The sequence below is a fragment of the Argentina silus genome, assembly GCF_951799395.1.
Source record: "Argentina silus genome assembly, chromosome: 10".
Taxonomy (NCBI): domain Eukaryota; kingdom Metazoa; phylum Chordata; class Actinopteri; order Argentiniformes; family Argentinidae; genus Argentina; species Argentina silus.
In genome coordinates, this window is record NC_139664.1 from 4,636,798 (window position 1) to 4,651,007 (window position 14,210).

At 49.8% G+C, this 14,210-nt stretch overlaps 1 protein-coding gene across 1 annotated transcript in view; it reads left to right on the forward strand.

Annotated features, from left to right (window-relative positions):
* Positions 1–248: 248 nt before the first annotated feature.
* The window catches only part of iglon5 (IgLON family member 5), a gene marked incomplete at both ends in the record, with an annotated part of 45,500 nt that continues 31,538 nt past the window's right edge, over positions 249–14,210 (forward strand). The window contains 2 exons of the mRNA XM_083678600.1: positions 249–254; positions 1,814–1,994. Of these exons, the coding sequence (XP_083534726.1) occupies positions 249–254; positions 1,814–1,994 (187 nt within the window). The remainder of the gene's footprint in view (positions 255–1,813; positions 1,995–14,210) is intronic.

Genomic DNA, 14,210 nt, shown 5'->3' on the forward strand with positions numbered 1-14,210 from the left:
AAATCAAAGAAACAGCCGGTGTGAGTTACTATCCAAATAACGAGTTGAATTTGGTAATTAAGACCCGAGGTAGAGTGGAAACGAGTGAGCCAATGTGGGTCTTAGAGGAGTGCTGGCCACACCTGGCGGAGGCTAACCTTCTCCTCTGAGCCGCTGTAGAGCCAGAGTCCCTGGTGGGGAAGAATAGGCCTCCCACAGCTGCACACCGTGGAGAAACCCAGGCACTGGAGGACTAATTTAGAGCCAAGATGAAGGTAAGGGGGGGGGGGGGGGGGGATCTGGCGTATAACTCGAATACTGAGCGCATGAAACACATAATTTCTCGCCTGATCTCATCATGAAATCCTGCTGGAGTAAAGCAGGGCCCCGTTTATTTAAGACGCCTCCTAAATATGTGACTAGTAGCAGGGAGGGGGAAAAAAACTGAACAGAGCCTCTTCAGGTTTTGCAACCCTTCAGGGAAATCATGACTCCTCCATGCTGTCAGAAGGATGGGCGGGGGCCATCATTGGTGAGGCGCTGTGATTCATAAACAAGCCTGGTTACTTAGGCGAACGGGGGGGGGGGGGGGGCTTTGATTTAATCTCCGTCAACGTCGGGAGGTTTGTGACAGTTGATGGGAGATATATAGTGGACTGTGTACCATTTAACCTTACTGACACACTCCATGATTCACACTGAGTCACCCGTGCGAGCAGGCTGACAGACTGACTCACCGCTGCACAGAATCCCATTATATGTAGAGAAGGGAGAGAGGAGAGAGGGAGAGAGATTCACCAAAGTTTGTCTCTAGGGCCTTCCGCTCTTCTGTTGGCAGGGTTAGCCGGGATGAAAAAAGGCAAACGGGGGGGGGGGGGGGGGGGGGATATGTACAGTAAAGATCATTCTTGCCTGAACGAGGTGAATGGAATGTAATAAAGAGGGGAGCAGAGCGACATCATCAATGGATGTGAGCCCGGCCTCTGAGGCCCAGGGGGGGGTGTTTGTCTTTCGCAGATCAATAGCTTCTACATTGATGCCCTGAAAGACAATTTATGAGGCATAAAGGACAGGCGCGCTGGTTTTGCTCCAACTGCCTCCCCCCTTGTCTCTCTCCCTCATTGCTCTCTCTCCCTCTCTCTCTCTCTCTCTCTCTCTCTCTCTCTCTCTCTCTCTCTCCCATAGCCCCATTTCCCTCTGTCCCCCACCTCTCTCTCTCTCCCTTCCTCTCTCACTCTCTATCTTTCTCTCTCTCCCTCCAGAGGCCCATTTTGTCACTTCACACTCTCTACTTGACTCTCCTTCCCTCTCTCCCTCCCTCTCTCCCTCTCAATATCCTTCCCTCCTCTCACCCCTCTCTCTTCCCTCTCCCTCTCCCTCTCTCCGCCGCTCTCACCCTCTCCATCACTCTCTCCATCTCCCTCCCTCTCTCCCTCCTTCTGACTCTCTAACTCTCCGGGCCAGCTGTGTGATGGGCCAAGGGGTGATAAGGGCTAGTCAGCTTCTCTCCAGATGGCTGGCTGAGCAGCAGCTGCCAGGGGGGCTTGTGGTTAGGGAGGTAGGGAGGGAGGGAGGGATGAGGGTTGGGGTTGTGGGGGGGGCGGTGGGGGGGTGGGGGGGCAGGAGGAATGATTACAGTTCTGCGGCGCGCCCAGGTGAACGGGCACACACACACACAAAAGATAATCAATTGTCGGAGTGTGGTGTAGTGTGGCTGCAGCGTGCCTGAGCGACTCTGAGACACCGAGACAGCCCCCCCCGCCTCCCTCCCTCCCTCCCCGCCTCCCTCCCTGCCTCCCTCTCTTTCGATGCTGCACTTGCTCCCTTCTGTCAGCCCGAGGTGCTGTGCGTGGAGTTGGGCGAACAGTTGTGTGGCAGCCAGGGGACTGCAGCGTGCCTCTGGTTGGAGTACGGCATGTGTGGCTCCCCAGACGACACCTCTGCCACGTTAGCCCGGAGGAAGACATCTCACGGGGGTTTTCGTTTGAATATGCAGATGAACAAGAGATCTAAGCGTAAGAAATGGGATTTGTTCAGGTTAGGCAGACATGTTACGCAATAGCAACACGAATATGGTATTTGTTGTAGAAGCCATATACCTCCCTCCCTCGTTATGACTCATAGCATTTCTGCGATACCCTATTACGTGATCTAACCCTATTTCCTCCTCTTCTCGTCACCAGCTCCTATTTTATCCCTTGTTGTTCTAGCAGAGCTAGACGTGGTCGTGGTTGGTCACGGTGCTGGCCTGCATCTATGGGTATTTGCTGTGTGACTCAGAGAGATGGGAGCTGAAGCCACGCTGGGGAGAAAATGGATGCTCACATTGGACCCCACTCAATCATCTCAACCAGGGGAGGCGTGAAGTGGAATGGTTTTTGCAGGTGGCGTAATGTAAACGTTGACTCTCAGTAATTACCACTGTACTGTATTTTCTCCGGTGGAATGCTGTCCCCTCTCTCACTTCCACCTACCCACGCACGCACGCACGCACACACGCATACATATTTTCTCTCTCTCTCACTCTCTCCCTCTCTCCCCCCCCCCCTCTCTCTCTCTCTCTCTCTTTCCTTCTATCTCTTGTTGTCTCCCTCACCCCATTTGACCCTTGATCTCACTGTCAGCCAGGATCTCTACCACTACCAAAACATGCTTCTGGCCTCAACACCAACCCCCCCCCCCCCCCCCCCCCTAGGCTGGCTAAATTCCCCCAGCAGCTCCCCTATCTACTTCAAACAAGGCCTGTTTTCTTTTAGACGTCGGTGGGAAAGGCAGAGCAGGCAATTGAGGGGCTCTGGGGGGACTCGTAAGAGAGCCGTATAGGAGAGGGGGAGCGGGTGGGGGGGGGGGGGGGGGGACACGAAGAAGGAGAAGAGGGGATAGAGAGGGAGAGGGATGGAGTGCCCCTGTGCATGACAATGAGGAGACCATTCAATTAGCGGCAGTTTATGGCCCCTGATGTTGATTACCTCAGACAGGCCAGTGAGTCCCAGGCTTTCACTGATTAAAAGAGGAAGAGCACGGGGATGAGACACTGGAAGTATTGGTCAGAGAGGTATTCTAATCGGCAGTTTTAGAAGCACTGCACAAGGAGAAAGGAGGTCACTGTGTTCTTGGAAAATCCAAACCCCTTGTGTGTGTCGCTCTCTCTGTCACAGGCAAATGGGACGCACCGCATTGCATGTGAAAGGACTATTTTTGTTAATTTTTTTTTTTGTCTGGAATGATTCCCATTTATATGTAGAGGTAGATAGAAGACGCTCTATCGTCACGTAATTAATTACGTTCAGAAACATCATTATGTGACGTCCCCCTCTGTGTAATTGCGGGCCACTTCCAGTGGGGTTCCATGTGAATTGCCAAACAGCAGCGGTCGTGACACCCGTTGATGACGGTTCAGTAATGTCTGATGATTCTCAATCTGGGAGGGACACAGCATGCTGCTCTCTGACCGTCATTCATCACAGTGACAGTCATCTTATTTACCGTGTTATTGGATTACCAATCAACTCCTAATTGATACTGGGATGTCTTTCAAGCATAGCCATATACAGGTATCTGGTGGTGGGTTTCTTCCTCCGATGCTCAAGCAGGAGACTAATAATTGCCTGTAGTTATTTAGACGGCCGGCGAAGCACTGTCAGGTGCCATAGAAGCTCTCTGCTGGTTGGCGGTTTAAATACTATGGAATAGTATTTATAAGCTGGAATACCATTGTCTCATTTAGTATCAGTTAGGATACATCAAACAGCAGCAGGTAAATCACTCAGATGTGTGTGTGTGTGTGTGTGTGTGTGTGTGTGTGTTTGTGTGTGTCTGTCTGTGTCACTGTGTCACTATGTGTTAACAATTTCATGTGTATGTGTCTATGGGTTTATGTCTGTCTGTGTGTGTGTGTGTGTGTGTGTGTGTGTCTGTCTGTTTTCCTCCCCATCACTCAAGGCAACACCGTCATCAAATGCCGAGCGGCATAATTGTAGGCACACAGAAATAAACACTGACATTAGCTCTGCAAAGGCCAGCCGCTGAAAAGTCTGTATCTCGTCCCCGCTGAAAAGAACTGTGAAGGACAGTTTTGACGTCCACAATGGGGGAGGAAGTGAAGAGAGAGAGATGGAAGGAGGGAGTGAGGGAGGGTTAGGAGGGAGGAAAAAAGGGGCCGAACAAGCATATGGTGTTTTTAATCACATCATTCACTGCTCTGCCACTGCCTGCATGTTGGAGCTGTTTGTTGCTTGTTTTAATAATTCATACAAAGCCACTGACCTACTCAATTAAATTCCAGACGTTTTCCGTCTGTGCAATTTACGTTTTTTTTCGTCCGGAAAAGAGCGGAAGACAAATAAATATTACAATTTCAATATTCAAATAGTTGCAGGGAGGATAAACAAGCACAGGGAAATCGGTAAATATGATTGCCTCGGTAATTAAAGGAAGAAGGCGAGGAAGGAGCAGAAGAAAGAGAAGCAGGAATGGTCGGGGGAAGGTGTTAGTCATATCTGAAACGCGTTCGCGACAAGATTACCGAAAAGAAAACAGAAGCGGATTATAGATGGGAGGGAAGGGGGAGGAGCGGATGTGTGTGTGTGTGGGGGGGGGGGGAGGGGGGGGGGGGGGGGTGAATCAGATGAGGTCTCACTGGCTCCAGGGTGCAGACAGAGACCGCCGGGCCGTCACTGCTGAGGGCCTGAAGCTGAGGGGGAGGTGTGTGTGTGTGTGTGTGTGTGTGTGTGTGTTTTGAGAGGGATAAAAAGAGAGCATCTGCATACTGTCCAGTATCTAGTTGTGCGTGTGTGTGTGTGTGTGTGTGTGTGTGTGTGTGTGTGTGTGTGTGTGTGTGTGTGTGTGTGTGTGTGTGTGTGTGTTTTGAGAGGGATAAAAAGAGAGCATCTGCATACTGTCCAGTGTCTAGTTGTGTGTGTGTGTGTGTGTGTGTGTGTGTGTGTGTGTGTGTGTGTGTGTGTGTGTGTGTGTGTGTGTGTGTTTTGAGAGAGGGATAAAAAGAGAGCATCTGAGCACACTGTATGTTCAAGTTCAAGTTCAAGTTTATTTGTTACGTCTCATACACGAGTGCAGGGAGTAAAATTCTTGGGCTCGGTTCCTTGACAGCGTACAAAATTGGCAGCGTACAAAATACAAATAATACAAATAATACAAATACGCAGTAGTGCAATGAGGTAGGACAAGACAATAAGTGACACAGTGCAAGATAAGTGAGATGGTTGGACAGTGACGACAGTGTGGACAGTGTGTTGGGGACACAAGACAATAGACATGACACAATTGCAGTATAAATAGTAGAGTAATAGTAGAGTGTGTGTGTGTGTGTGTGTGTGTGTGTGTGTGGTGTGTGTGTGTGTGTGTGTGTGTGTGTGTGGTGTGTGTGTGTGTGTGTGTGTGTGTGTGTGTGTTGTGTGTATGGGAGTGTCCGTATATCCATTTGTTATTTGCACTAGCGGTGGTCAGAGTCGTCATACTCTTATCCATATATATTTATAGGACTTGATTTCCGTATCTGGATGTGATCCAGATACTTGTGATCCAAACTTGTGATCGGACACCGAGGGATGTGATTTAAAATGTCGATCTGTAGCAGTCGGTCAAATCCAATATTGGCAACATAATGATGACGGTCTGAATCGTTAAACTGTTGATTACAAAAGCAAAGTACATTATATTAACTGACACACAAAATCAAAGATCAATATCTTCGAATTATTCTCGTACAATATTAGCACAGTTTCGGAAGGGGATGCGCTTTGACCGAAGATAAACACAGACTGCTGCAGCTGCATGTCGTCTGCCGGCTTCTATCGAACTCTGTCTGAGGTGAATGAGACAGCGTGGGGGAAGGTGGGAGGAGGGCAGCAGGCACATGGCAACACATCTCCCACTGGTTTCCAGACAGCTTAACCGGTCAACGGCGTACTTATTTGGAGATAGAAGTGAATCCTTGTCCGATTACGGATAATGTCTGAAAATGATGGGATGATACTCGTATCCGTAAAATGCCCAAAATCTGTAACGAGCTTGGACCTTTTTTCCTAGCACTCGGCACACCACTAGTATGCCCATGTGTAAATACACACCATACCTCCAGTCCCCCCCCCCCACCCCTCAGTCTTGATGGGGGGCATATCCTTCTTCTCACTGACATGGGGGGGGGGGGGGATTTGAGGGTTCACTGCCTCTCTTCGAACTCTCATTCACTCAAAGTAAAGGGGGGCAATGGAGGCAGAATGTCGGGCGGAGAACCAGTGAGGGAGGTGGGGTGGCAGTGGGTGGAGTGGGGCGGGGAGGGGGGGGGGGGGTAATGTCGGCATTGGTGATGGCGAGGCGGGGGTAAGATCAATCGCAGCTGTGCAGCGGCGGCTGGAACAAAGTGCTCCAGTCCCTATGTGTTGATGTGGTGGAAATTGCATCTTCAAGGAAACGTGCTTGATGAGATTGTGGGATCAATAGAGAAGGGGGCCCGGGCGCTGCAGGCTGCTGAGGCTGGGGCTGAATGAGAATAGGCCCGGTGCTGTGCTCCGTAACCTTCCCTGATGTTCTAATAAAGCATGTCACATCACCGGAGAGGGCGAGACAAGGAAGGCCACGGACAGCTCTGGAAGGGCCCATTTAGTTTGGGATCCAATGGCAAATTGACCAAGATTCAATAGCACAGGGCTTAGCTGGCAGGGTTGAGCTGAGAGTGTCCTTAATGGACCATTGGATATAATGTGCCTGCTCAGCTGCCATGTGTACAGTCACGTCTCCATATATATCAGGTCCAACTGGTGTCTCTGCGTGTCTCACAGACATTTCTGCTTGGATGTCAGCTCACCACCTCAAGCTCAACCTTAACAAGACTGAGCTGCTCTTCCTCCCTGGGAAAGCCTGCCCTCTCCAAGACTTCTCCATCACAGTAGAGAACTCTACTGTGACCTCCTCCCAGACAGCTAAGAATCTTGGGGTGATCCTTGACAACCATTTATCCTGTAGATTCTTCCTCTACAACATCAGAAGGATACGTCCATTCCTCAGGAGAGAAGCAGCACAACTCTTGGTCCAGACACTTGTGATCTCCCGCCTTGACCACTGCAATGCACTCTTGGCCGGGTTCCTCGCCTCCGCCATCAGACCTCTGCAGCTCATCCAGAACGCTGTCGCCTGTCTGGTGTTCAATCTCCCCAAATTCTCCCATGTCACCCCCTCCTTTGCACCCTTCACTGGCTCCCAGTAGCAGCTCACATCATATTCAAGAACCTGGTGCTCGCCTAAAGGGAACAGCCCTACTTGCAAGCAATGGTCAGCCCCCAAACCCCTGCCCGATCACTCTGCTCTTCCACCTCGGCTGGCCGCCTGGCACGGCTGCCTCTACATGGATGCAGCAGTCGCTCTATTCGGTCACGGCTTTTCACTGTCCTGGCACCCCGCTGGTGGAACGAGCTTCCCACTGCTGTCAGGACTGCAGAGTCACTACCTATCTTCTGCCGTAGACTGAAGACCCATCTCTTCAGGCTACATCTTGACTATCCCTCCTAAAGACCTCTTTATCCCCACTCCCCTCCTCTACAGTTTCTCTACTGTAAATAAAAAGAAAAAAAAAAAAGTAATTCTTCCCTCTAGCATTGTGACTGCCAATGGCCCCTAGTCCGAGCATAGATTTGTTTTTCTTATGATGACTGATGGATAGATGATTCATTTACTTAGATAAATGTACTTGCTGTAAGTCACTTTGGATAAAGGCGTCTGCTAAATGTCTAAAATGTAAACGTATATGGGATACAACCACTCTATCAATCGCTCTCGTTTACATTCATGATATACAATGATGTGAAGATGGAGTAATTCGCACACCCACAGAATGTTTGCCAGCAAGCACAGTAGGCTGATGGACAGTTGTGTTGCGACTTTTACAAATGGGAAATAAACACACTCTATCATTCACAAGCTATCTCTCTTACAGTACACACATAGACACACACACACATACACACACACAGGCAGAGACACACACACACACACACACACACACACACACATACACACACACAGACAGACACACACACACACACACACACACACACACACACACTCGCACACACACACACACACACACACACACACTCACACATACACACACACACACACACACACACGCACACACTCAACACCCATGTAAGTCCAGCAATGCGGCAGAGATTTTTTTCTTCCTTCCCCTCCGTGGCTGTTTCCATGGCAACAAGCTCCAGTTTCTGGCGCTGAAAAGTGGAAACTGTGAGCAGCCTCTAGGGGGCAGGCAGTGGGGAGGAGGGTAGTGGGAAGTAGAGGGGTAGAAGGAGAGGAGGGGGGCTGGGGAGTAGGGGGGTAGAAGAAGAGCGGGGGTAGTAAGGGAGTAGAAGGAGAGTAGCACGGTGGGGCAGTTGGGGAGAAGGAGAGGAGGGGGGTTTGGGAGGGTTGTAGGGGTGGGGGGTTGAGAGACGGGTAGGGGGGTGGTGAGAGAGAGAAAGGAGGATCAGGGGCGGGGGGGGGGGGACCTGCCCCCTTTTCCCCCCTATCCGGCTCCCTTGTTTATTTCGATTCGCCTGAGAGTACTGATTGGCATGAAAACATTTACTGCCATGTAAATGGGGGGTTGGCCTCAGGGCCTGCCATGTAGGTCAAGGGTGCATTGAGACAGACAGACTGCTTTTTCCTCTCTATATTACAAATCCGAAAAGAGCCCCATTCTCTTCTAGTCTCGTCTGTCCCTGTTCCATTCTACTGTCGGTGGAGGTTTCTCCGGAAAGCTTATCACCGCACACTATAGGCCCTGACACGGTGGAGAGCAAGGCCATGTAAGTGCCTGTGAATCCTTCAGTCATGCAGAATTATATCCCTAAAGCGTGGAAAAACACATTATGAATGTAGCCCTATTCAACTGCCACTTGATTGCCTCCCGTAAGGATACAATTTTCTGAATGTAAAGTGTCGTGCGTACTGGTGAGGGCTAACCTGAGAGGGAGGGTATGATGCATGTAGTTGCAGGTTGCACCCCCTCTCATGCCCTGCTTGACTAAGTATGTTCATTCTTTTTTCATCACCCTCTCGTCCTCCTCCTCGTCCTCCTCCTCTGTCCCACATCTCTCTCTGCCTCTCTTGAGAGATTCCAATGTGACTGTGAGAATCATCAGAGCCCTTTCCTCTCTTTATCTCTCACTCCTTCTCTCTCTCTCTCCTTTGCCTCAGTTTGCCCCCACCACCCTCTCTCTCTCTCTCTCCCTCTCTCTCTCTCCCTCTCTCCCTCTCTCTCTCTCTCTCTCTCTCTCCCTCTCTCCCTCTCTCTCTCTCTCTCTCTCTCTTCCACCCTCCTTGTCATTCGTTCGCTTTCTCGCTCGGTGTCGTTTTTCGTCGTTCGTCTCTTCTTCCCCCCGCCGAACTTTGAACCGCCACTTCAAAACGGTTTTGATTGACAGATCAAGGGTAATCCCAAAGCACCCGACTTAAAATAACATTTTTTGAATTCAAGCAAAAATGTACACAGATTTTGAAAGACGTGTCAGTCATTGCATCTCCCGCTACCTCTTCCCGATGGATTTGCATGTTTACACACTTATGAGGCAGCTCACGAGGTAACAGAGGAGCGCGTCGGTACAATGAACGATATTTATAAGGGATGATCTCAAACAATGCACCGGTGACAGAGGGAAAATGTTTGGAATGCCTGCCGCTGTTGCTGTCTGACAGTTTACGTTACCACCGAATATTGTAAAGGGACTGCTAAAGACTGTTGTGGAATCCAAGGCTGTGAGACAAACCTTTTCTTCTTGGTTGTTTTATTTTAAACTCCCTTACATGGTAAGCGCCAAAGCAGTCAAACTGATCAGCACTGATTTAGCCCGGAGAAATCAGCAGGATTCCAGAGCTTCTCTTCAACATTGCGCGAGCTCCACGGTAATACCTTCCGCTGAAAAAAACAGTTTGCTCAAAGTCGTCACGACCATCGTGGTCGACAAGGCCAAGACCTCTGCCCTCTCTTGTAGAAACTTGTCTGACTGCTTTGAAAACCTGCAGACATCTCTGTGAACATAGCCATGATGCCTCTGACCTACTTCTTCAATAGAGCTTTTTCCTTTTTTTTGTCTCAGCCGTATCTGACTCCTAAAATGGTCTTCAGATGATAAGCGTCAATGTCTCCTTCTTGACACCCAGGATTTGATGCCATAACCGCACACCAGAAACAGAACTGTATAGAGTCTCCCGGCTGACAGCACACTTGTTACAGCAGAGCTATAAGTATCGTCAGAGGATCAGGGATATGCAGAGCATTTATTAAATTATTTGGCTTGATCGTCTTCATGGGTAATTTCACTATGAAAAAAGTAATCTTTTTCATCTTTGTTCATAGCATATGTACAACTTTGTTGTAGCAAAGCTAGATGTTTAGCTCAAATAGCCTAGCTGCAGTAGAGTAGCTAATGGTACACCTCTATTTAGACACGTCATTTCAATGGCTGATCCCTGCGTTGACGTTCAAAAATAGAACCAGATTCTGAGATGAAGCCGGAAGCTGCGTCAACAGCTTTTGATGCGCGTCTTGGTGCTTCTGGTGTGTGGTAGACCAATTGAGAGCCTGACGCTTGATGCTTCTAGTCTGCGGTAGGCTTAATCCTCCTATGAGTCAGTCTTTTCTCTCAATCTTTTGGTTTTCTCTTGTTTATTTTTTTGCCTAAATTGTTTTCTCTCTACTTGCTCTTTCTTTTTCTGTCTCTTCCTCCCTATAGCTGCCTCCCCTCTCTCTCTCTCTCTCTCTCTCCCTCTCTCTCTCTCTCTCTATTTCTCTCTTTCTTTTTCTATTTACCTCTGTTTCCTCTTGACGGGACTGAGACAACCTTAATTCTTCTGGCCCTTGATTCCCTGTCCTGCTTCCAGGCCTTCCGCAGGGATGAACAAATCTGATGATCGATTCTCTCCCCCTCCCTCCCCTCCCCTCCCCCTAACTCTCTCACACACACCCCTGAGCATAGAGATCACCCTCGCCAGCCGCCTGCCAACCAATTACCACACAATATCCCCCTGCCCCCCTCCACCCCTCCCCTGCCTCAACACCACCACCCTCCCCACCTGTGCCTTCCTATCACCTCTGTGCCCATTCTCCTCTTCCGTTACATTGCCTGCTTAGCAGGCCCTGCAGCCATCACCTCTAATTACTAAGCATGCCAAAGTCCTTCCCCCTGCAGGGCCTCCCTTCCTGATTGCCTTACCTCTACCTCCTCTGTCTCCCAGCACCTCTCTTTCCGCTTCCCCAATACATCTAAAATCCATTTAATTTTTCCTCCTGTAACTAGGTTTTCGTCTCATTTTTTGTTTTTCATCCCTCTTCCCCCACATCCCTGAGGTTCACGCTCCCTAGTCTCCGAGACGCCTTCCTCTCAGTGTTAATTAAGGCCTCTCTCGCATGAAAATCCACTTCTCATTACCCTGAGTCCTTCCACCCTTCCCTCTTGTTGAACACATAACTGTCATGTTGCGAATAGCACAACCAACCACCCTACCCCTCTCTAATGGGCAGCTCCACCATTACACCCACGTCAGTGTATGGTGTATAAGAAAAGGACATTATTTCACTAATGGCCAGCCCTATTTGTTATCCAATTAATATATTGGCCATGGGATTCTCAGAGCAGAAGAACTACATTGTGTGTAATGGCCTTTATCTGTGGCCTGGTGGCCATGGGTAGGTTGAGGGGCTGGGAGGTGCTCTGTGCAGAGCTGTTTGATGTGCTCAGTACTCTGAACACCGGGCTTGTTTTATGTAGCAGCCACAGTTGATCCTGGGTTCCCTCCACAGGCTTTTCCCTTCCACCTCAGTGACTCATTACGTAACAGATGTTTATTCCTGCCGAGAGGGATTCGGAAGCAGCCCTGTCTGTGGGTTTTCTGAATGGAGGTGTGTGTGTGGGGGTGGGGGTGTGTGTGTGTGTGGAGTGGCATGGATGGGGAATCGACTGTCTGAGCAGACACATTCTCTCTGGGTGGCTAACAGGGCACATCCGGTGTTTTACCTCGTTTGCTTTCATTTGTTGCACCCTGATGGCAGCATAGTGACCCATTAGTCTGCTGAACGTGGATTTCAAGCCTGAGGTCAGGCGAGCAGGTTCCTAACAGCTCCCCGGGACTGTCCTGCCTCCTGCTTGCACGCTCGCCCCCTAATTGAAAGGTGTCTTAAAAGCTTGAGGGGACCCATGGGCTCGGAGGTCCAGGCTGTGTCAACCATTTAGAGCTGTAAACATCAGTGATGAGCCGGAGGAGGTTAGGGAGGGGTTTTTTCAGCTGGTGGTAGAGCACTGGAACTCTGGAACGGTAAGTGAGTACCGGATACTGAGAGAGCACTGTTCTGCAAGGCACCAAAGGCATCTATATGCTCCAGTGCCCAGACAGAGTCAGGTATTCTACATTTACACAGTACACTGCAGCACCCAGCCAAAGTCTCAGGTCGTTCTCACCTTTCCTGTCCAGTGGATCATCAGAAAAGAGCCATGTTCAGCATCCTTACACCCGTCAGATAGGGTCTGTCAGGTTGCATTTACACAGAACCACTCATTTGTCCCGTTCGTCTGTGGCTGGGTTTCTTCTTCTCTCTCTTGTGCGCCTACATCCCCAGCCTGACTCTTCACCTCAATTTGCTGCTCCACATCCAACAGACGGCGTTCCTTCCCTTCCCCGTTTCAGAAGTTCCCTTTGAAGTAAAAGTTCACTCTTGCAACATTTTACGAGCAACTTATTTTCCAGCCGTTTCCTTGATTTTCTATCGATTCCCTTCAGCCTTGGTCGGGTGGAAAAGGAGAAGAAAAAGAAGAGGAAAGAAGAAGAAAGACAGATCAATGGAAGCGTGACCTCCTGCGGGGGTATCGGTCGGTGCGTTCAGGGGAAATCATTAACCAATTCCACTCTGCCAGCTTGAGCAGAAATAGTGAAATACCGATTTGGTTTTAATTTTTCTCCAAAGAGTAAAGCCTGCCCAATGATTTTCATGCAATTTTCTTTGCTCTTTTTCCCTATTGAATTTGCAAATGCGGTGACTGTAAGATCGAGACCATTATTCTAAATCATTCAGAGGTGTCAATATGAGCATAAGGTTACCTTTGGAAATGAAAAAAGCCATAATATGTGCAACTGAAGAATGACTATCTGGACAAAATACAGAGGAAAAGGGGGAAGTTGTGGGCGCATGACATCACTTCAGTCCTTTCAGTATCTGCACAGTACGGTATCTATCTACGCCTTTAATTTCTGAGCTCCGTGAGAATGCAATCAAAAGGCACATTGTACCGATGTACAGAGGAGAGGCGTGTTGGAGGTGTTGCGCCACTTCATGAATCATATCTCAGAGAGATTAACATACAACACAATATTCAGCTCCCACTTCATTCAACTCCTGTTATCAAGCAATGAATGTAAGCCATTGAATGTAGCGCAGCCGATCTCAAACCCACCGTCCACCGCTTCCCCCTCTCCAGCATACGACCTCAGCCCTGCATTCTCTGAGCGTACGCCATCCGGCTCTCCCTCCCCGCTCGTCCTCCGTGGCTTTGACCAAGCGTGCAAATGGCAAATGGACAGCGGGTGCCCCCGGTGGCCCTCCCTCCCTCCCTCCCTCTCTCGCCGCCCCCATGTCTTATTCGTGAGCGGGGGGGTGGGGGTGGGGGTGGGGGTGGGTATGTGTGCTGCTCCTCGGCACAGTCCGTGTCCAAGACACGCGCTGGCCGGGCCCTGCGTGCAGGAGCCTCCCACCGCCGCCGTCCTACCCCTGTGACATTTTCACTTTATGGGCTGTCGCACTCCAATCCTGCCTCGCAAGGAAAATGATAATAGTAATAGCTGAGCGTAACGGGGGCGACACGCGCCAGAAACATAATCCAATGCAGCGGCCATAAGGCGCTCTCTTGCTAGTCATTGGTTTTAGGCACACGGCGGCTTCGGGAATGCGGTGATGTGATTACTGTAAACATTTGCCTCGGCGGCGCGGAGAATGTGATGTTGTGGTCAGGCACCGGGCCAGAATTACAGTAAGACCACCAACCCACCTGCCAATCATAAAGAGCACGGAGTGGAGCTAAGTGAGTAGGTAGCTGGGAGGCCCGCGGTGATTACATGGCTACATGGTTTCATGGAGATCGCTCCCACTCACCAGGCAAAAAATAACATCAACAGTCTGTCATCTGTCATCAAATGCTTGAAGGAGGAGTCTTCAAGCCCTGTGCTGA